General features: G+C 40.3%; 1 protein-coding gene across 5 annotated transcripts in view; it reads left to right on the forward strand.

Moving 5' to 3' along the window:
- Positions 1–24248, forward strand: part of PPP2R2C (protein phosphatase 2 regulatory subunit Bgamma) — a 194488-nt gene extending 170240 nt beyond the window's left edge. For all 5 annotated transcript variants that reach the window (XM_063401587.1, XM_063401591.1, XM_063401589.1 and 2 more), the window contains 3 exons: positions 6388–6557; positions 11193–11284; positions 21389–24248. In XM_063401587.1, coding sequence (XP_063257657.1) covers positions 6388–6557; positions 11193–11284; positions 21389–21680 — 554 coding nt within the window. In that variant the 3' untranslated portion in view covers positions 21681–24248. The remainder of the gene's footprint in view (positions 1–6387; positions 6558–11192; positions 11285–21388) is intronic.
- Positions 24249–24453: the final 205 nt, after the last annotated feature.

Below are 24453 nucleotides of genomic sequence, written 5' to 3' on the forward strand. Positions count from 1 at the left end.
CATTCTACTCTGTTTGGATGAATATATAATAAAGACATTTAAAACATGGCTAATGAAAATTCAAAGATGTTTCTGCAGAAATACAATTATGTCTGCATAGTGTTTCCTCTACTTGGGCAAGATATGTTAAAATTAAATCTGAGGAGGAAAATACCCCATTTATATATTTCTAGCTATCAAATACTTGGAGGAAAGAGAAAAGCCTGAAGCAATGGTAAATGATTTATGATTGAAGAGGTGTTTCATTAACCCCTCTCCCCCAACCATACAGAGATAAAGCAAATAATTGCTGTAAGATTGATTTAATTATTCAGTCTATTAAAATTCCTGTCTTGTTTGCTTAGTTTTTTTAATAGCAACAAATACTGCTTTTTAATGTCTCATGAAACCAGCTTTCAAGATCTTATTTCACTGTGGGAGAAAAAAACCACTTATCACTAATCTTAAATATCAGGATCAGAAAGACTTACACATCAGTTTGGCTGTAGAGCAGTGGTAGTTTTACGTCCCATTAACTCCTCGGGATTGCTCACATCACGTGGCATTAAACATGCACATAAGTCTGTGTGAGACACAGCTTTAAAGAGGCTTGATCTTCCAGATTGGCTTTGTGTGTTTTCAATTCCTCTTCTGTGTTTAGCACCATTTCTCTTTATTAACAAACTCACAGGCAAAGTTGTATTAATCTAAGCAACTCTTTAGTGAAGCTCCCACCCACTGATCTTTAGCTATTGATCTGGCTTTGCCTTTCAGCACTAATGCACCCTCCCTTGTGGTTTGTGACAAGCGGCAGCAACTCAGTGCAGATGGTAAAACAGATTCTTAAATATTGATTTGAGGCTCCACTTTAAAAAGCCATGCTCTCCGGACGTATTGATGAGAAGCCCAGTTTTAATACTGGGTCAGTGGATAAAGGAATGCTGTGTGGTAGGTGAAATTTCAGCCCTGTGGTGTGGAGGTAGGGTCAGAAATTTGCTTTGAGTAAAAGAAAGAAAATGAGAAGTGGAAGTGACCAGGGCACAAAGAGGTGCCCCCTTAATTATATAAATGCAAGTAGAAAATTGAAATATAAAAAGAGATTTATTTTAGTTTAAAGCAGGATAAACAGCTACAGGCTATGGCAATGTAAAATGTTAAACAAATGTGTCTCACAAAATAATTGTATTTTAGATTGCTTATGAAAGTAGATTCTAAAATTCCCTCTCATGTATAACCATATTAATCAGTGTAGACTGAGAAGGCAAGATTGTCACATTAGCAGAATATTCTATTATTGAAAAGGAATTTCCAAGGGAGATGAATGTATGAGTGGGTTGGCTTAATACAAAACAATAAAACATTCAGAGATAGTGAAAGATAGAGTAAATAATAATGGCAAATCAAATTATTATTATGAATAATGAAGCTAAAAGGTATAAAGAGACCATGAATTTCAATAGGAGCTTGCAGCTGGGCTTGATTCACTTAGAATGAACCCAGGGACTCTTTTGTATTAAATCCTAAAATAGATTTTGAACAGTGCATAAAAATGACCATACCTGGGCAGACCAGAAGTCCATCTAGCCCAGTGTTCTGATGTTGGCAGTAGCTACATCAGCAGAAAACATAAAAACAGACCAAGTGTATAATCTTTACCCTCAATATGCAGCTGGAAACTTGGGGTTCAGGGACCTTAGTGGAAGTGAACTTACTGCATTCAACAATACTGAAATGGACGTGTGGGGTTTTTTCTTTCCTTGAAGCTGTGCAGTTACTTTTGAACCTGTGTGCATTTTTTACCACTCATAATACCTTTCAGTGAAGTCGTTAGTACCTTAATTAGGTGTAGTATGAAGGACCATCTTCTCTCTGCTTACCCTGTCCTAGTTTCATGTGGTGACCCCTACTTGTGGATTGGAAGAGACAGTGTACAAAGTGAACTGTCATTCCCTATTCATCCTTTCCATGCCACTCCTAATCATGGCCCCCTCAGTCTTTCCTAGGTTGAGAGACCTCAGTCTATTTAGCCATTCCTTGCATGGAAGTAATTTGGTACTTCTGGTCTTTTGTTTTTTTGTTGCCCGTTTTTATGTCTGCTTGAAGATCTCTGCTACATTAGAGATAAACCCAGAATTGTGCTTAGCTCTAGAGGTAGCATTTCTTAAATTAAATGGCACCAAAAAAGTGCTTTCTGTGTTGAACATCAGTCATAAGTGTCATGTACTTAAAAAAAAAGAATATTAATATTTTCATAGAAGTTAGAATGAAATTTAGTTTAGTTTTTTTATGATAAATGATGAAATATATGTGAGAACAAATCACAGCTGACCCAGGAATAGTGCTGATTTGCCATCTAAAAATACTAGAGTATAGTTAAATAATTTGTTATTTTGGTTAAAATTTTTTATTTATCATCTATTAGGAAAGCATATTGGTTCTTGCTCCTCTTGTTCCTGTGGCTAGTCTGACAAGACCAGTGAAATCCCATACATTTCAAATTACTGTTTTCCAATATGTTCTAATCCAGTATTGCAGCCATTTTCATTTAGGATCTGGAATTAAATATGGACTTAGTTTAAATGATGAATTATTTGGCCTGAGACTGAACCCGTTTTCAGTGTTTATGAAATTAAAGCCCAGTGAGGGATTACCTGGTCCACCACTGGTATTTCCAGGTCCAGCTGAAATTCCCCTGTTGTTTGTGTACCAGTGTAACCAGAGGTTTATCTGCAATAAGTTCTTAATTCAGGCTAGCAGCAGAATGTTTACTTGCTTATATAACAGAAATGAAAAATTGTTTTCTCTATCATGTTCCACCAACTTTTTTGACCCTGGTCTCCACGGTCATCTCCCACTCAGTAACCACACTGCCTCTGTTTCCCTGTTACTAAAGCTGTGACCCTTGAACAGGACCTGGATGATTTTCTATATCCAGTAGCTCTTTGGAGGGAGGGAGAGATTTATTTCATGGTGCGGAATTTCCCATTATTTAAATCTAAGTAACAACAAATGCTATAAAATCACAAGTTTTCAGGACAAGATACAAACTATGAACAGTATCCTATTAAAAATGCTTTAATGAGTTATTATTTGTTTGTAAGTAGAAAGAAAACTGCTTTTTTCTACTAGAGGGAATGAGTCTTTTAACTTTAGATATCTGCATGTATTTGTGTGATAAATGCACACATTAGAGATGCCTTTCCTATCCATTGGAAAAGGAAAGTCTCCATTCTGCATTAGATAGAGAAATTCACAAGGAAACAAGAATATTTTTTATGAGGGTAAGGGTTTGTTTTCCAGCAGATGGCACTTCCTTTTAAGAAAAAAGCAGCTTATTTTCATGCTGCAGATTTTCTTCAGGATTCAGGAAAGCAGGGCTCTGGCAAGGATCTGTTAACAAACCCATCCTTCTCTACAAAGTCGGGACTTCTATGAGGAGCTACTGTTGTTTTTAACTTGTGAGCAGGAGGCTGTGTAGAAAGGAATTGAGTATTTTTGTTTGCCTAAGCAGACTTCCCCATTTACCCATGTATCTGCTGCTGGCATAAGGGGCAGGAACAGTGTCTTCCTGGCAGGCTCCTTTTTGAACACTGGCTGTACTCAGAGATGTGCTCTGCTTTCCTCTGTAATCCTGTGACATTTCTCTATGCCAGATCCTGTCATCAGAGTCACATTTGAGTCTCAGCAAGTGTCACATGAGAACTCAGCACATCACATCATTTGTGATTCCTATGTTCATTAGGTAGCTAGACAGGTAACTTTGTTTCTTTCTTGGAATTAGCACTGTGACCATTAGCAAGAACAATACTTCTTGATTTAATGAGAGTTAAATACCCTTTTATATGGCAGGTGTTTGTTATTAAGAAATTAAGGATGAAATTAATTAAAGAATATAACAGAATCTGTAATCAAATGTCAGTAAAGTTCAGATCTAATGGGATTTATATACAGAGAAGTAAGCTAGATTTGAAATCTTGTGTTTCAGGTACTGATTGCTCCTGGGAGCAAGAGCAGCCTCCAAAAGTTAAGTTTTAACAGTAATAAACATAAAATGTGTTTTGTAAACCATGGGCTAGACCCATGGGTTTTTTCCCATCAGCTTGGAGAGGTCAGGGCTGAATTTGAATTGCTTGCCTGAAGTCCAAGTCACAAGGCTGTCCCTTCGCTGCTGTTCTGTCTCCAATTGCTCCACTTGTATTAGGGAAACTGAAGGAAGATTGTGCTTTTTTGCAGTATGTGCAAAATTTACATTGATGCTAAATGTAAATAGAAATAGCCAAGTCCCAAGAACCCTCTCTCTCACCTTCATTTCCTGAGGCTAATGCCCTGTGCTGGTTGCTCAGGCAGATGCTGGTAGTTGCTAAGCTTTCTCCTCTTTTCACTGGGAGCTGCTCCTTAATTTCCTGTAATAATTTTCCTGTGTTGGTTATGCTGATTAGAGGAACTATCTCCAAAGAATTGCTGCTACTGAAATTTCTACTGCTATCTTTCTTTCTGTAGTGATACAAGACTTTCATGCCTCTGTTAGTTCCAGAGTTAATTAATCTAAGTCTTTCAAATACTTAATACAGTAAGTGTAGAAAAGCAATAAATAGGGCAGATAAAGAATGAAATTGTTTAATCTCATTAATTAACAAAATGCAGAATATTCAGGTACAAATATCACTCCTAATCACTGGGAGTTGGATGAGCCACAGAGCCAAGAAAATGTATCTAAGCTATAAATGAAGGTGTAGATCAGTTAGAGTGGGTTTTGGTTTTTTCTTTCCTGGTTTTAATAGCATCTTCACATCATAATTAGGAGGATGAAATTCCTGCCAGCCAAGTCTATAGTTTGGACAGATTAAAGGGAAGAGGTATGAGAAATGATAATTGCTTTGTGCTCATCAGACTTCTCTTGAAAATCTGACAGGATAATTACAAAATACCTGCTTTGCAGAATGTCTAGGCAAAATTTTGAAGAGCTATTTAAAGTTGTTCATTTACAGCCTATCTGAAAAGTTTTTTGCTCTTTTTGAAGTAGTTCATTACCATTCAGATGTGTGGTGCATGTTTAAATATAGACCTTATTCTCATGTGCACGCCTGGCTGCATTCCACTGCCCACCCCCAAAGAAAATTGCCCATAATTTTTTGCATTACCCCACATACTTCACCCACGTACTCACCCTTAACTTTCAGCAGAACATTATTTCACCTAATAGAAACTAACCTTGTTGCTTCCAACAGTCTGAGTCATAGTCGTGGATAAAATAATTGAGAGAGAAATGTTCCAGTGGACTATAGAAAAAACTTCACTTTGACTGACAGTAAAAAGTTTTTCTACTTTCAGCATGCTTTCATGTTTCCTCACATGGCTTTGCTGTACCTGCTTTTGAAACTTGAAAATGAAATTCACTAAATTGCCAATTTTCAAAGAATATTCTAGGAATAGTTCCCAGAACCCTAGGATTTTGTGAGACCTCAAAGACCCTGAAAGCCTGGCTTTCTGCTGAAGTTCACCATAGAGGTCAGCTGGATCACAGGGCCACAGGTATCTGCAGAAAGACACCAGAATTGCTGTAGGCACCCCTAAGGTAGGGTAGAGTCATCCAGTATCATCCATATGTACAGCTGAACAGGGATGACCAATCTCACAGCTGCAAGAGCTGGGTTTTCACATATGAACATTGTGTAAGCAATATTTCATGACCTGCTGCCTTGTCAGTTCACACAGAACTGCTGACCATCACATTCAGGGAGTTCAGGGCTTTCCAGAACTGTCAGCAAGTGCACACCAACTTCTTAGCTCATGCATCCACGTGGTAAACCCCTGTCTGTTTTATGCTCACCTCCCAGGAAGAGGGAATTGCAATTTGCAGTTGCTTTTTAAAATTCTTGTCCTTTGTCTTGGATGTCTTCAGACATGACCAGTGAGTAGCTTGCAGCCAGGCCAGCTGGTTCTGACAAGCAGCTTTGAGTATCAGGGCAGGCTTTGAGTAACCACCTCTGCCAGGGGTGCCAGGACTGTTGTGACACCATACACACAACACCTCTCATGTGACAGGGACACCTGGATTTTGGTTATGTTGGGAAACGGGTATGCAGACCCCAGAAAGGATGAAGTAATGAAATGCCTTGCTATAGGTATCTATAATCAACTAACCAGTGCATTTGCATACTTACCCAAAGTCATGCTTTCAGTCCATAGTTATAACATGAATTATTATAATATTTAAAGCTTACGGTTTGTATTTTTATATCAAGTTAAAAGAATAAATTAAGTGCTGGATATACAATTAATTCTGCATCATGTTCCTCGGTAGATTGAATTACATGTTTCACAAGAAATGTACACTTCAGATTGTACAACAGAGCTGTTTTTTATACAATCTTGATTTCTGTCTCTTACTTCTTTTTCTTTGAACAGTTTATGAAGAACCAGAAGACCCCAGTAACAGATCATTTTTTTCAGAAATTATCTCTTCAGTGTCAGATGTCAAATTCAGTCACAGCGGTAGATACATGCTTACAAGAGATTACCTCACTGTCAAGGTTTGGGATCTGAACATGGAAACAAAGCCTGTAGAAACGTACCAGGTAGGAACCTCCTATGTCCTAAAATGCAACATTGTAAAAGGATCTGTGTTCAGAAACTGGATGTGTCTGTATTCTTCTCATAACCTTGTCTGAGGAGCAGCAAGCTAAGAGAATTAATCAAAGTGGTTAAAATCCTCACAGTGGCATCCTTATAGCAGGAAAAGGGTAATTGGAGCATTAGTAAGGAAGTGTAAAGCCTGGGGAGTCAAGGTAGAACTCCCTGTGGATTGGGCTCTTGAAAGAAACTATTATTCTAACGAGAGAAATCATCTCTTCACTTTGGCATCTGCTTTCAAATGATGTATTTCACTACTAACATTTAAAAGAACTGAGGAAAAGATTTTGTGTGTTGCTCAGCACTCTGATCCTGGTGGGACTGCTGACAGTTTACACCTTTATCGTTTCAGAACTACTTTTTACAACTTGATCTGTATGTTTTTCCCTTATGCCTAGTTCCAGAAGTTCTCCATGTTAAACCCTGGCATCACCACTGACACAGCAGCTCACAAATGCCAGACACATCTGGTTGCCTGAATTCATTGAGATATTATCCAGACAAAATGCCAGTGGCTGCAGCCAGTGCTAAGTTTGTACTCTGACATCTGTTATGTTTGGCAGTAGAGGGCTGAAATTACATTTTTTGACTCTGGCTTGAAGAAGGAAAATATGTCTGTGACACAGAAACTGCTTGTTATGAAAATGCAGTAAGAAAAAAGCCCGTTAATTTACATTAAAAAAAAGTGTATGCAAAGTAGGAAAAATGCCATTCATCTGACTTGTGCTGCTCAGTGAGAGACAATCCTGTGACAGTGCTGGATCTGTCCCTTGTTTTCTGTGTCTAAATAATGGCAGGTGGGATACAGTCGTTCACTGTAACTATAATTAAGATTGGTTTTAAAAAACCATGATGAGAATTTGGTAGCATTTCTTGTCAAAACAAACAAAATTTTCCAGTATTTTTTAGCTAGCATTTAGTAGACAGAGTGGGCCCCAGTGTTTTTCAGTGCATCCATTAAATTTCCGTGGATAGTGTTCACTGCTCAATGTGCTAATATTGGAAAGTCTGAGCCTGCTTACCTTTAAGACTACAGAATTTGGTTTGCTCTTAAAATGGCAGTGCTTTAAAAGCTGAATGTGTTAGAAATGGTGATAGGTAGTGAAAATAGAGTGGGAGGGTAAGGACGAGACTCTATTTTATATAACAGAATAGAATCTCGGGTTTTGGGCACTTAGGTAATATATTACTTTATACCTATGCTAATTTAGTAGGCAGCCTTGTCCCTGGGGAGGAATAGCTGGTCAAACCAACCTGTTTGTCTTGATTTTGACACCTGCTTTTGTTTCCTCCTGTAGGCAGCTGTGAAACAAGCTGGCCACTTTTAAATCAGACTGGCAGCCAACAGTAGGGCCAATTAAAAAGTTATATTTCTTCATGCTGAGATGGGGAAAAATGAGTACTGATAATTGCAGTCAGAAGTTTATAGAAAAAAAAACCCAAGACCCACAACAACAGAACCCCTTATGTAATATTTTAAAAATATAGCAAAATATAAGAGTGTTCTTAAATCTTAGGGTTGCCTTTCATTTTCAAGTACTTACCCAGTGCCTTGTAAAGGATATACAGATATGTTACTGGGCATTGCAGTAGACTAAAGGAGAATCTGGACCTAGGGGCCTTGGGAAGCCAATACCACAGGATTCCATGGGATTGATGTGATCCAACTGCTCTGAGAACCTTTCATGTTTTTAAGCTGCAGAGAGTTGAGAATTCTATCCTAAGAAAACGTGGTTTAAATTACTCTCTTAAATAGTTTTTCTCAGAGATATCTCTCTCTCACAAACCTAAATCTCATATATGAACTTGGCAATTTCTCAAAAGGTTTTTTTGGGGTAGATCACTGGAAGGCAACAAATAAACCTAACATTTTCACTTATGTATCCACACAATTATGATGACAATACATCATTAAAAGATTAAAATTCATTAAAAGATTTAATTTCTCATTTCATCCACTGCATGATAGGCACTTAGATATTGCCAACCTGCAATAAAGAGGGTCACAACAGGAGATTTCACACAGAGTTGTAATAAAGAGCAGAGTCCATAGCTGTACTGCTTCATTATCAGCTTACAATTTTAATATTAAAAACCTGACGAACAAAAATTAATTCCTCATCCAGGTTCTTTTTCATATCAATGCTGTGGCTCAAGGAAGGCTATAGCACAGAGCAGCTGTTGCAGCCCTGCTGAACACGTTGTCTGCTGACAATGTCTCAACATGATTTTCTCCTGTTTGTTTCACACAAAGGAAAAAAGGGCAGATTATGGTCACTGGACAGCACTAAGAGAGCAGTGCAGTGCAGTGGCCACTGCTCGAATGCTGCAAGGCAGCCCTGCCTGGCAGGTCGCTCTTCTGATGCTGCCAGGGGAATGACCCCAGCAGAAGCCTTAGGAGCAGCAAGGTGAGCACGTTGGCTGCTGACAGCTTGATCCAGACAAGGATTTAGGCAAGGTCTGTAGCACAGGGATTCGGACCAACGTGTCACTTACCAGGGCAATTCCTGACGTGTCTGTTCAGTCCCAATCAAACACGTCCCTGCATAGGTGTGTTGCTGTGTTAGTCTGGAGCACAGAATTGCTAGATAACTCCATGGGGGTCAGACCTAAAACATTTCAGTGAAATAAAGGTCCTTGGTAATTAGTGAGGAATGAATTTGGTTTGCTTTCAAGCACTATTGATATGTGGTAAGAACAAGATGTAACAGACAAGGCAAGTCTGATTTTACCCTCAGTTGTAGAGGCATATGAATACACAAATAGTGGAAATGTTTCTTCCAGTTAGTTTTTCACAGTCTCTCTGAGGGTCTGAATGTGCTCAAATGTGGTCATCAAAAGGTCCACATAAAGAACAAGGTGCTTGTCCAAGGCAGTAGGGTGAGTCTAACAGTTTTGACAAGGTAAAACGTCTGAGAGAGGAATTGCAAAATCCTTTTTGACAAAGCTGATAGAAAGGCACAGCTCCAAGCTGTGGACTTGGACACACTTTGCAAAGGGTGTGTACATGACAGTGGTCATGACAGATGGCTGCTGGAAATGGTAACAAGAGGAAGACCTAGAAATGACATTTGGGGAGGCAAATGTGATCTACTTCCTTCTGCCTTGCCCAACCTTTCTTCCAAGTATTGGGAGCTCACAAATGAAGGAAAGAATTCCAGTTCTGTAACAAGTTCCACTGCTAATATAAAAAGGTTTTAAGTAAAGAGAAAAGGAAAGGATTTAATTACAAAGAATGGAGGAAACTGCATCAATAGTAAAAGTGTCCTGATCTATTGCTCACTGTGATGTTAAATGCATTTAATTGTGGAATGTTCTATCTGCCATTTACCAATTAATTACTGTATAAGACATTATCTGCAATGAAAAGTTCAGTGTTTATTTATTGATGAAAATTGATCCATAACTAAAATTTATAATCCTTAATAATCTTACATTACAAATATTTTTTGGATAGTGTACAATTTGACTATCAAAAATGGGTCAGTTTAAAGAAAATCTAAGTGAAAGGTCATTGTCTCTCATCTGGTCTTGATCAAAGTTATTTTACTAGAAGAAATGTTTGTGCCTTCAGGCCAGAGGAGGATGCTGAGCATCCATGAGCAGGAAGTTTCACTGGACTTGCAAGAACCTGTAACCTCAGGATGGCAGAGCTAAGTTACACCCCTGGGCCATTGGATTGGTGTTTCTCCAGGAGGTCACTTACACATCTTTGTTTTACAGTTTCTACAATAGCTAGAAGAAAATATCAGGAGTGGAAGTGCATTAGTGAATTTATCTAGGCAGGGATTTTTTTACCTTATTATTTCCTTATGGAATAAACCAAATCATCCAGAAGAAAAAGTAATCAAATTAAGCAAAAGACTGAAACAGTTTGCATGAGGTCTCTTGGTGATAATCCTTGTTCAGCAGAGATGTGTGGCCTAGAGGAGAGTCTTTCTGCTGGGTAATCCCACTTTTCTAGTTAGTAAATGAGAATTTGCAATGTTGTTTTTAATTCTCAGCCAAATAGGAGAAATCCTTGGGCTAAATTAATGTTCATGTTTGCAGCCTGTGCGACTACAACCTTGTGCTGTATTTGGCTTCTAAAATATCTTACAAAAATAAATGTAATACCATAAAGGTTCTTTTAATAGAGCCAAGTTCTTTCTGCTATAAGTGAGAGTCCACTTATCTTGGAATATGGCATTTTTGTTACTATTTAAATTAGATTTCTTGCACATTAATTAGCCCATCTAGGGTATCAGCTGGTGAAATGTCTCTGGGAATTAGGCTAGCAGGGAGAAAAATCACCCAAGCAGGAAACAAATATGTTGAAGAGGGGTGGTCTGCAGCCTGCTGAGGAAAACATGTTTCATGCCTTCCTGAAACAGTAATTCTGTAGCACCTGGTTAATTGGGCTGTGGAAAAGTACAGTTAACTTCTTTGGAGTTTAAACACAGTATCTTCTGCAGCGCTACCAATCTATGCAGCATATTTTGAAACTGAATGTGGGAAATAATGCAGAAAGTGAAGGACTGTTTGCGGCGTTTTATATTTTCTTTGATTTCAAGAATAACAGTCATTTTTCTTTAAAACAGGTCCATGATTACCTTAGAAGCAAGTTGTGTTCCCTCTATGAAAACGACTGCATCTTTGACAAGTTTGAATGTGCATGGAATGGATCAGACAGGTAATCAATCCATCCTTGTGTCCATCACTGTCCTCATTCAGCAGAAGACCTCTCACATGATGGGGAGCAAACTGAGTAGTTACACGTGGTTATTTTCCACATCAATGCAGGGAATCACACGCCAGTGTTGGGGTTGATAGAGGATGTTTGAATGTTGGTGCAGTTGTGTTTCTGACTGCCTTAGACATGATGTAAGCCTTAATAACCTTGGCTTGTGCCTTAGGGGAAAAAACCCTTTAAATTATTGGGTCCATTTTCACCCAAATCATAAACAAGCTGCAAAAGATAAAAAGAATGATGCCGACTCACACAATCCCACCAACACACTGAGGAAAGTTACATGATCCTGTATTTGCACATGAGCTGCCTCAGAAGTTCAGTTCACTTACTGGAAATGGATGTGAGGAAGGAGCATCACAGGCACCCACTGATTCTCTCCAAACTGCTGCCAAATGACACTTCTGATACCTCCCTCCATCAGAGCCGTCCTGTTCCCTGTGCACTGATGGAGAGGTCCTTGTTTTTGTCTTGGACATAATATCTTGTCCAACATTTTAATGAGAACTATTGGCACAAGTCAGAGAGTGTGAGCAAGGATAGAGCGGGCTAACGTCCTAATGCTGGCAAATGGTGGCAGTACTTTGTGGAGTAGGAATATGGTACAGCAATAGCTGAGCAGCCAAGAGCACTGGGTTAATAAAAATGGACAAAATCCAAGAGTATAATGCAAGGTGAGGATTTGAGTTAAAAAAAGAGCACAAGCCTTCATTTTATCAGTTGGGAACAACTCCCAGGGACATTCATATGCTGGGTGACTTTGGGAGGGATTAGCAGTTTACAAAATGCATGTGAAAGAGAGCACAGGAGCCAATAATGAGTGACACACAGTGACTCCTGGTTCAGCAGAGTGGGGAGCCAAGAGGCAGAAGTTGGCACTGAGCCTAGAACTGCTCCTTCAGCTCAGCCTCTCATTTGGGAAAGCAATCTGTCCCATTGTATTGAAGCAGGTCTACCACCCTGGAGTGGGCAAGGACTGTGAAACGGGCAGTCTGAGACATCTGTGAAAGACAAATATGATCCTTGAATGGGCAAGACTGGGCTGTCCAGCAGAGGAAGGAGTAGTGGTGACATTATGTTGGGCTCTTATTCAAAGACCTTTGAACTGCATTTACACATTTCCTGTCCCTCATCTCCAAGGTGGGTGAGCTAATCAAGCAGATGGACAGCTGCTCCAAAGAAGAGAGGCCAAGACTTTGGTTTTCATCAGCTTAGCAAAAGAGAAGCCAAGATTTTAATTGCTTGTAGTAAATGTACCAAGGAGATAGACATAGGGAGGAAGAGAATCTAGCTAAAATAAATGTGAGTGACAATGACACAGTACCAAGTGGGTGTTGAGAGTCAACAGGTAGTTATAACCTGGAAATTAGAGGTAGTTCATACCTGTCCAAACAGTGACAAGCTGTCTTCCCATCCTGAGTGGTGGAGATACAAAAAACTAAACTGTTCTGATGGTGGTGGTCAGGAAATTTATGAAAGCAGTTATTTGTTAAAATTAAGAGTCTGAACTTGGAAGTGCAGAACAAAGTCTCTTCTAGTCCTGTGTTCCACAAATGCAGATCAAGTATTAAGCTGTACACTGAGTAAGGGGCACCTTCTCTTTGCTCAATTTGTCTACCTGACCAGTGGAAAAATTCTGTCTTTGCTAAAAATGAAACTTTTACCTTGTATCATTCATAATGCAAATGAAAATACATATATATTCTATTATCTCTGTTGCCTGCCTGCCAGAGTGATGTGTTTTTTGACAAGAATTAACTCAGCATTGAGTATCCCCTGTGGTACCAACTGCTGGCCTTTTAAAATTACATAGATGGACTACACTGAGCAAAATACTTCCCAGATTGCTGTCATTGCAACTTGGGCACCAGCTGTTGTGGCTTTGGTATGGCCAAAGATTAGGAAATGACTCACAGAAAGTTTAGTGGAAGATCCAGGTTGTGGGGCTTTTCTCTGGAACTCCCAAACCCATGCATGAATGGTTGTTTTAGCAGAGGGTTTTCTCAGTGTGTTTACGGCTTGAGTTTGGCCCTACTAGAAGTACAAAATTTAAAGCATTTATTAGAAAACAGACAGTGCTGATTCCTGCCAAAGTCTGGCACAGAACAACAGTGCATTCAAATCATGGAGATATTGGGAAATTTTGAAAAAGATCCAGGACTTTTCAGGTATTTTCAGACCATTTTGCTTATCCTTGATTGGAATTCCTAGTGTATTTTACAGGATGGGCAGCCACTTACTCCCAGGCCTGGAGTCTCTCCTCTGGCCAGATGAAGTGCTGCTGTCCTCATTAGTGTGGTAAGAGCGCTCTCCAGATAGTTGCCTGGTAGTAATGGAATTCTTGTTCAATATCAGGGTTTAAAGTGAGTGTAATATTTTCATTCCTACTTGACAGATCAGAAAGATCAATGCAGGGAGTAATTATTAAGTGGGAGCATTAGATTGTGAGGGCTTCATTTATTGTACTTCCCAGACACCAAGGCATTATTAGTCATGCACAATTACCAAACCCGTCACTAAACACAATGTGCTGCTCTTGATTGTAAGAAACTCTTGAGTAGAGGAGCTGCAAACATTTGACAAAAGAAAAGGGCTCTCTTTAATTTAGTTATTTCTTTTTAGGAGTCAAATGTATCAGAACTGATGCTCATCTTTTGATTCACTCCTCTGAGCTCCTTGCTTTATGAATATGACAAGTATTGCTATACATTACCAGAATATTTTTTTTATTGGAGGATCATAATTTAAATAATATTTAGGTAACTGTACCTCTTAAAAACCAGTTCATTTGAACAGTAAGGTCACATAACTTGAGTCTTTCAGTATGCAGTTTTTAAAAAAGGACTATTACTAAAGGTAAAAATTGCATATTGACAGTTGTACTCCAAAGAGATGCTTCAGTACTTAGATTATTAATCCATCTGCATAACAATAATAACTGCACTTCTAAACATACTGTTTTATCTTTTGCAGACTTCAAAGCTATAATGACAATTTGTAGTGACAGGATTGTTCAGTTAAAAATGGCAGTGTGTTTATTATTTAGGTGAAAATACTTCTTATTAAGTTTTGTCATTGCTAAGAAGTTAATCTGGGCTGTGATAGAACCTGATGGTGAGGCTGTTCACAAAAATAATCAACATACGTGAGCTCTGATTGGAACGTGATTGATGCTCAGTTACTCCAATGAACAGGAACTAATACAATCAGACAGAGCTGATCTCATTTGCTGAAGGACACATTAATCACTGTGTACTTTGGCAACAGTGGTCAGGGGAGAGAGCCAAGCAGGGGTCGCACACTAATTCATCCAGATGAGCATGTATTATCTGTAGTTGAGTGTATTACACAAAAATCATGCTATCTTTATTGTATATACATCATTACATGACTATAGGTGAGCTCTACTTATACAGCAATTTAATTTAGCTCCTCCATTCACATCCAAAGTCAAGTCTTTTAATAATGACCTGGAGGACACTGTTTTATTCCTGCTGTCAACAGCTTTTAGTTTTACATTAAAAAATAAACAATTTTGTAGCTTTTTGTGAGGTAAAGAAGCTAGAAAAAAACCCAAACAAAACCTAATTCTAGATGATAGCAAGTGAATACCTTAGTTAACTATTTTTTTCTTAAGATTTCAAATGAATGGGTGTATAGGACCCCTGCCAGGGAGGCTTCTAAATACCATCATGATAAGTGATATGTTGCAAGCAGATGAGTGAAGTCACATACAACTGTTCAGTCAGTCCTTTCCTACTGAACTGTCATTCATCCCCCTGAATATCCTTCAGCCTTCACTCTGATTGGGAGGAATTGGCAGATCCCATTGGGTGAGATGTTAGGAGTCTATTCCTGTCTGGCAGCACACTCCCTGCTGGCGTGCTAGAAGACATCATTTTGTTCTCAAAGCCTGGCATGTCAAACGTTAGCTTGGAAGTACTTGGGGATCCCTTGTTCTTATTCCCAGCACTATGCCAGACAGCTGCACCAGGGTGCCACAGCCCTGATTCTTGTGTCTCGGGTTTTTCTAGCAGCCTCCTCCCCAGGTTTCAAGTAATTCCTTCTTTGTGATGGGGAGTTGGTGACTTTACACAGCACAGCATACAGGAAAATCTCCCAGTATTTCAGGAGTTCCTTATTGCTTGCAACAATGCTTCCTCCTTTCCCTGTGCTATAGTAAATCTCCCTTTTTATTCCTATGGAAAATATTGTTTAAGAGTTTTTCTGGAATCAATCATTTCTTTCATTGGGTGGAAATGAAACCAGATCTGGTGGACCTTACATGTTAATCATTGTAGGCTACAGATGTTCTCTTCTGCACTGGTACACATTGCAGTGAAATATTGAAAATTTAGGGGCCCAAAATATAATTGGGAGACAGTTTCAGGTCAAAGAAAAGGTCCCTTTTCATGCTGGGTGCCTGAGGGACGTCTTTGCTGAGATTTACAAGTGTATTGCAGGCTCTGTGGAAGCTGCCCTCTGAGTCTCCTCCCCTCACACCTGCAAAGTCCAAGCCCTGCCTCCTGCCCTGAGGAGTGATGTTCTGCTGCCACATCTGCACTGAGGGGCAGGGCAGCTGGGTTTAATTTTAGTTTTTTGGTTTAGTTTTTCTACCTTTTTCACCCTTAGAGCAGGATGTATGTGGGTCCTTGAAGCCCTGCCCAGCCCTGCTTTTAGTCCTGTCACATCATCCCATGGCTTCCATGGTTTCATGAGCAACAGTGAAAGAGGGGAACTATGAAACGAGCTGGATTTCTCCACACAATAGAAATCTGCAGGTGATAAAAACTTCTTTGCATCTGGGAAGACTAATTTGAAGCAGTTAGCCCAAAAATTGTCAAAATTTTTGTGGGTTAAAAAAACCCACAAAAACAAATAAATAAAAAACCCTGAACAAGAAAAACAACACAAAGCAATGTGGAGCAAGTAATAGTTTGGTTTTTAAGCAAGCCTTAATTCCAGCTGATACCCCAAATCTTCAGGGCAATCCCTGACATCCAGGAGTGCAGCTGAATGGAGTGATTTTGATGAAGGCTGTTGTGTGCAAGGATGGCTGCAACATGGATAACATTTAAGAGATTGGCTTGAGGTATGAGAATAACAAATCTGAGGAATACAGAGATATGCCAGTTCTTACTGACTGACAAGTTTGATGAAATCTCATTGCCTAAAAATATTGTGGAATATCTCATTGCAGGTCAGTGAAATGGTGAAAATCTTATTCAGATGCCTTTGAAGTTGGTGAAGTAGAGAATTTTTTGACCGCCCAAGAGAAGTAGAATTTTTAGCAGGGAAAATCCCGTACTGAAACATTTCATAACTAAAGTCACTACCCAAACCAAAATACTGAGACTCGGATGCTTAAAAGTATTAAGATAATAAAGATGCCAAAGCTATCAGTAGCTGAGAGGTTGTTTCTGTAGACCCTAAAACTCCAGCCCTAAATTAAACATCAGTGGTACAGTGCTGGTGTCATATTTAATAAAATTGTTATCCATAGGTAAACATTTGCTCCTTTTGAGTATTACTGTTACAATGCAAACAGGAAGAACTTTTTTCTCTCAAATCCTTTATTTCAGACAGTTTTATGGATTTAAAATTAATTTTAGAAAGAACAACCCTACTTGAATTATTGCTGGCTACCAGATCAACATGGCACAGTGTGAAGAAGCCTGAACTGAATGGGAGGTGTACACTAAATGTTCTGCTAATTATCTCTCCTGCCCAAATGAGCTCTGGTTCCTGGAGATTTGCTGTTTCCCCAGCCTTCAGCCCAAAGAAGGGAGGGATGCACCCCAAAACACCTGGGGAACCAAACAAGTTGTCTTCAAGACTGGAGGGTAGGGAGAGATAACCAAGAAAGGGTGAGCAAGGAGACCTACAGAAATAAAACAGACTTGAAAGGGGTGGGAAGAGGAAGAGAGAAGCAGATAAAGCAGGGGGGTTTTTTTAAGTTGTAGAGCAGGATAGATGGAAATGCAAGAAGAGGGGAGAATGAAGAGAAGGGGAAAGGGAAACCTATGTGGGAAATGTGGTATAGGCAGAATCAAAATCAGAGGGGAAGAAAGAGAAAAAGAGAACAGAACGGTACCTAGGGAGGGAGTGAAAAGAATAGTCAATAGGGTTTGTTCTGCAGTGGAGTTTTCTCTTTCCCCTTTTAAATCCTGTAAAAATGCATTTGTTATTCTTGATAAAAACAAAAAAAACCCAAAAACAAACAAACAAACAAATAACCCCACCAAACAAACAAACCAACCAAACAAACAAAAAAACCCAACAACAACAAAAAGATGGTTAAGACAGGGCCCCAGTGACCCCAGGTGAGGACTGAAGTTTGGCAGTGAGGTGCCTCAGGTGGCATCATTGGTGAGTGTGCCCAGTGCCAGTGCAGGCAGGAGGAATCTGTGGCGTTTTGTGTCATCACTCCAAACACACATACCTGAAGAATTGCCAGGACCTTGCTTGGAGCAGATCGAACAGAGGGAGCAGAGAATTCTCCAGGTGCTCTGCAGAGCAGCCCCGTGCAGAGAGGAGAACATTCCCTGCCTGGGGCAGCACAGCAGGGTTAACGTGGGGTTGTGTGAATGCACTGAGGGCCCTGCAGGTATGGGGTGTTGTCTCTCCTTGCAGAGCACTGGCTGGGCTGCAGAGGGTGAAATGTAGGTAGTGGTAGTCGTGCTGCAGCCATTGGGGTTTTTCCCTGCGTTTTTGTTTGCTTGGTTTGGAGGGTTTGTTTGAGAGAAGGTGGGTTGTGCTGTTGTTTTATTTGGGTTTTTTTGCAATCATGCTGGCTGTAGCTGTGTTGTTTTGAGCTGGTGCAGTCAGGCTTTGCTCCAGGCTGAGCTATCAGTACTGTGCTCCTCAGGGTGCACTGGAGCGTGTTCTGCGTCCTAAATACCTCTGCATGGCGGAGAGGATGGTACCTCTGACCTTGTGTAGCACAACTTGTAAACCTGCCTCCTAAGGAAAATTAAAGGTGGTTAGACAGAGCTTTTCTGGGCTGCTGCCTTACTCACCTATGAAGTAGTGTTTTGAATGAGGGACTTGGGTTTCTTGAACCAGCCTCTGCTGCAAGGGTTTTGTGCAAGCCCTTGCCATAACACTGCTGTTATGACAAGACTCTTCCTACACTGAGCTACAATTTATATTCTACTGTTTTAAAAAATCTCCTTATCACATAGACTCTATTATTGTACATTGTATTTTCCTGAACAGGAAAGAATTGACAGCTTACGTCTAGTTTTCACTCTCTTTTATTACTTTAAGCAGCAGGTAAGGTTATAATCCATCTGTGTTTGTGACCTTGAACAAGAATGGGCAGTTTCTCATTTACATAATGCTGTTTTTTACTGAGCCATTAAACTGCAGAAAAATAGGGCCAGCATGAAAAGTAGTCATCTACATATGTTAAAAAATAACTGCAGTAAATCCAACCGACAAAAGCAGACTTTTAAAAACATGCGAGAGATCAAGAAATTAAAAAGCAAATGGACTGTAAAGGCAGTTTTACTGCAAGCAAAACCTTCTAAAATAAGGCCCTTGACAAACACCTCTGTCTGCATTTGGTGCACTGGTACTCTGCCAGCATGAAAGCTGCTTCTCTGGCAGTTCCCACTGCCATCAGGAGGGATGCTCCTCTTTCCCCAGGAGCCACAGCACTGCAGCCCCTGGCACAGGGGTGCCCCAGCGTTGTGAACCTGCTTCAAAATTCTGCCTGGGGAAAAATATATAGATGGGCTGTTTGCATCACAAAGTGTGTGTGTTAGTGCTGAGATATGAAATAACCTTGACTTTTTCATGTTGCAAATAACCATTACAGCAGGAGCTGTAATGACAAGACATGGTGATTTGGAAGGAATGGAACATTTGATTTACGGCTGTTGATTCAATTTCTGAAATGAGCACTAATCTTGATCAATAGGCTTTCTGCAGCTTCTGGGATACATTTTATCAAGCCGTCACACTGAGTCCTGTTTTTTAGCTTGTGAGGTTGTTAACTTGTGCCTTGCTAGGCAGGATTGCACCGGGCCTTTTGCGGGTGCAGAAGGAAAGAGAAACCTCTGTGCAGGCAGCCAGGGGCGGGTGCTGCTGCTGGAGAGCAGCAAGGAGCTCCCTGCCGGGGCTGGATGGGGCTGGATGAGAGCCCCTGTGCATCCCCCGGGCTGTGAGCTCCCTGCAGCCCTCCAGGGAGCAGCCCCTCTCTGAGAGGGGAGGCTGTAGGTGAGCTCCTGCCCAGGGCAGTGGGTGCTGGGTCTCTGTGCTGAGCTCTCTGTTTGCAGCAGCTCCCTCTGGCTCTTGAGGAGCCGCACAGAGCTCAGGATCAGCTGCCAGCAGACTGCAGTGTGTCAGCAGACATGGAAGCAGGGTGGAGCTGGGTGATTCCCAGTGCACAAACCCAGCTCACCCGCTCCAGCCACCCTGCAGCGGCTCTGGAGCCAGCTGTAGTCCCAGCTCACATTTGTGCTTTTCCAGAGCAGCATTCATTTGTATTACATTCGCTCCTAATGGCCCCAAATGAGATCAAGGCAGCTCTGGCTGGAGGCTGTGCACACACTGGAAGGCACTTCTGAATCCAGGAGCATCTAATCTAATCAGCTGGAGAGTGTTTGTGTGGTGGAGACTGTGGCTCGTGTCTGGGACTTCTCCCCTATTCTTCCATATGCTCCATGTTTCCCAGTCTGCTTCTCAACACAGATTCCCCCCCTCCATCAGCAAAGTGTGAAAGCAGCTGTCATTTGAGATGGAGGTTTGTTTATTAATGCCACACACGTCAAATATGTTCTTTTGGGCTCTCTGTTAGAAAGGCAAATAGTTACTGATTGCCTGAGTCTTAAAACTGTGCAGCTTTTTCTGTGGAGACATGGGAATTCAGAACAAAACCACCCTGTTTGGGGCTGAGATAGGGGCGTAGAGAACAGCCCTGGTTTCACATATGGAAAAAGTTCACAGGGGATGAGCTTTCGAACAAGGCTCTGAAACCCATGATTATGCTAATCCAATAACCTGAGGGCCATGGATGAAATCCTGAATTCATTAAAGTTAGTGACAAAATATCCTCCCCTAGGGACCAGGGGAGTGAAGCAACTGGCAATCTATTATTTCAAACTGCTAGCTGATTAATGAGGTAATTTTTATACAGATCGAGGTCTGTTTTCTGTCCCTTTCTCCCAGACCCAGAAATATGTCCTGAGTTGATGTTTCATTCAAACTGCATGTAAGAGATGCCAGAATCCTGACACCAGTGTGTTTATTTCTGAGAAGCATTGTAGATACAAATTTTAATGATATCTGAACTTGCAAGATCTGTGGCTTCAGCAAGGAAAAGAGTTTCATCTGGGAAGAATTCACATATGCAAATTCAGTGTGATTTTTCAGAACCTTTCAAAACACCCTTCTTCAAAAGACTCTTTAAAATACACAATTATGTACTAAACCTTACTCTTGTTGTATCAAAAGATTTGAAATATATGGGAGCTTTTTAGACTGTTTCTGGAATCATGGTAAAATTCAGCTGTCATTAAAGGTAAAGCTCCAGAGAAAGGGAAAAAGCCTGAAACGTATGATCCTCAAGCACTCATATAAAGCTGGAGGGCAATTAAAAATGACTTACTAAAACATGTTGCTTTTATTGTCGTGTGATGATCTCATGATCTCATTGTTATCTCATGATTATCATATTATTATCATAGTATATGAATAGAATAGAAATGTATTATATACTATTATACTATTGTATATCATATGATAATATGATAATCATATGATTATCATATGATTATCATATTATCTCAGGACATTATTTGAGGTAGTGAAACTGCAGTTTTCATTGAGTAATATGGGAGGGGAAGGCAGAGGTAGAAGAAAACTCTTCATTCTGGGGCGTACTGGGCAAACACCTTTTTGTTCCTTATTCTTTGCCATCTGAAAGCAGAGGACAGCCAGCCCTAAGGTCGAACGCGGCTGTCCTGATCCGCTCATGTTGGCAGGCCTTGCACAAGCTGCTGTCTGAGTGCCTTTGTTGTCTCTCTCTCTGTGTCTCTGCAGTGTGATAATGACAGGTGCATACAACAACTTTTTTCGGATGTTTGACCGCAACACCAAGCGGGATGTCACCTTGGAGGCTTCCCGGGAGAGCAGTAAGCCACGAGCCATTCTGAAGCCCCGGAGAGTCTGCGTGGGAGGCAAAAGGAGGAAAGACGACATCAGTGTTGACAGTTTGGACTTTACTAAGAAGATCTTGCACACAGCATGGCACCCGACCGAGAACATCATTGCTATAGCAGCGACAAACAATCTGTACATATTTCAGGATAAAGTGAACTCAGAAATGCACTAGATTTATCAATATCCCTCTATATTTACAAACCAGCCTCTTGAGAGTTGTAGAAGGATGTGATCTTCACAAAAATTGTGGCTTCTGTGGTGGGATTTGTAGGTTGCATCCTTTCATCCCTCAGCCTGTATCATTATTGGTGGCAAGCCAATTATTTTCCATCACTGCAACTGTATGAGTAAAAGGCACGAGTGCAAATCCAGTACTGTGGTCTGTATCGGTTCCTTTAAACAAGCAGGGGTATTTGTTCAGTTTAGGAGTGTTCTGAGGAGGGCTGAGGCTCCTCAGCTCCTGTCCATCCTTTCAAGGGTCTCAGTGGTTTGCGGGACTGTGGTGTTCTGGTGCCCTTCCTGCTTTTGCAGTGCACAGCATTTACCACATTGTTAGAGCTTTTTGCCTCAATCTCTTGATTGTTTTGTTTTTTTTTTTTCCTGTCTTTCAATTAAGCCAGTCATGTTTGAAAGAATGAATAGCCACATCCCGTCAGAGCATGTGGCGCATTGGATGGACCTCATGAGAGTTAGAGGTGGAAGCAGAATCCCTGCTGGTGAAAAGCTGCCCCATCTCACCCATCCCTTTCCCTTCTTTGCAATACCCTCTTATTTATTTATTTATTTATTTATCACATTACTTTGTGCTTCACCTTCCCAAGTGAGTACGTGACAGACTGGTATAGTTACTCAGCCAGCTTATTTTAAGAAGGTTATTCTCCACGGTTCTCTTTGCTCTGTTTAAAACAGTGAGTAGTATCTTCATTGTGTGAGGACTATTAAAAAACTTGGCATTGCAACTCTGGGGGACTGGCTGTTCAGACACAGCCTGGCAATTCACACACAGACCCGTGCTACTGTTTGGGGTTGGAGTTCTGGAAACCTTGGCTAGAAGTGCTCTCTTTGAAGGCAGCAATGAACTTGAGTGGGAACAAGGTTACATCCCTGCTAGACACTTGATAAAGTCCCTTGTTTGTTGTTTGCAGAATGGTTATGTTAATCCTGGCCTTTGGGCAATGCCTGGTGTCTGTAACTGTGAAAAGAATGGTACTGCAGAGGCAGCACCGCTCAGTGAATTTTAACACTTTTGAACGAGGCCACTTCTGGGAGACAAAGTTAGTCCTGGAGAAATGAGAAAATTTGAAAAATCCAAACCTAACAAAACCTTCCTCCACAGAAATGCTGTTAGATTTATCTCTGTTCTGTAATGATGAGTGACATAAATGGAAAAGGAAAGTACACACAAAGTAGGGCATGCTGGAATGGTACAGGAACGGTGCAGTGGGCAGGAGGTCCTCTTAATCCAGGAAAAGAAAGTTCTGCTGCACCCTTGATGGCTCTGGCAGAAAATTCAATATCCCAAAGGATTCCTACTCTAACCATGAAAAAAAGAGCACAACTCACATGACCTGTTAATCTGCCCATATTAAAACTCCTCAGAAAAAGGTCTTTAAGCCATTATGCACTGATTTCTTGGTAAGTGGAGAATGTACTGAAGAAGGGATCTGCATGCTTTTGTATTTCAGTTTGGGAGAAGGATGGGTGAAAATCTGCTTACAAGAAACAAAAAAACAAAGTCTAGAGCTTTTATATGACATCTCAACACCACACCTGAAGTCTGTCTGTTTGAATTTTCTAGATCAATGCTGTATATTTTGTGTGTAGAAGCACAAACACATGTGCACCAGTTTCCAGCCACATTAAACACATACAGTATGAAATGTGTAGGGTGACTTTAAAGGGAACAAAGAATGTTTGTTTATAAAATACTGTATGCTGCAGCAGGCATGGACAGTATATGTACATATTTATTCTAACGAAATTTAACAAAATTGCCTTTTCCTTTTCTTTTTCCATGTAAAAAGGTTTAAGAGTGTGGTAAACTGTATAGAGAACTTGTTAATGCCAAACTACTGCTTCAAGGTGTCATACAATTTTTTTGACTTTTGGCCCCCTCCATTAACTTTGCAGCTCAAAAAGTAAAAAAAAAAAAAATTGCTATCAGCTCATATTGGCATTTGCAGCTAGAGATACTGTAAAACATATATTTAGCTTTTAACATTCTCAAGTAAGATTCTATAGATAACTTATTATAAAGCAGATCTTAGTGCAACCATTTTTTGTTTTTAATTTGAAGTACCTTACTCTGTTACAGCTTTGGGTACCAAAAAGAACATTTTAAAATTCAATAAACAAATATATCTTTGGAGCTTTATAGAACTAATTAAATACCCAACCAAAATACCGTGAAGTAATTATAGAGGAAATAACTAGAAACCTTTCAAAGACCAGTATTCCGTTCCTGTTTTTGACAACACTGTTACAGATCGGTTTCCTGGTTTCTTGAATGTATGGAAAGTTAACATCGTCATTGTGAACGTTTCCAACTTTCTCTTTTTAGTTTGAGCTTTCAGTGGTGTAGAGTAAGTGATGGTAAAGTTGGTAAATCTGATTGTTTTGAAAGCTGTTGTTCATGGCTGCATTTTTTGTGTTGCACAAATTAGCTAACTGTTGTTGAATAAAAATATAAATATGTTAATACCAGCTTTTTCAATAAAACTACAACCAAAAAAGGCATAAATAGATGACTTCAAGGCACAGCTTATTTTAAAGTTAGGCAAGGAGTTTTTTTAGCTCCTTTTACCGAGGAGGAAGAGTCACAGTGATCAGGACTCGGAGGGCAAGCTGCTGTGGGAACCTCAAGTGTTGTAGCAGGTGGAGGAGGGAACACATGCCATGAGTGGGATTAGGGTGTTTTGTGAAGAAGAGTGTGGCAGCTTTAGGGG

Source organism: Prinia subflava, chromosome 7 (genome assembly GCF_021018805.1).
Source record: "Prinia subflava isolate CZ2003 ecotype Zambia chromosome 7, Cam_Psub_1.2, whole genome shotgun sequence".
Lineage (NCBI taxonomy): Eukaryota > Metazoa > Chordata > Aves > Passeriformes > Cisticolidae > Prinia > Prinia subflava.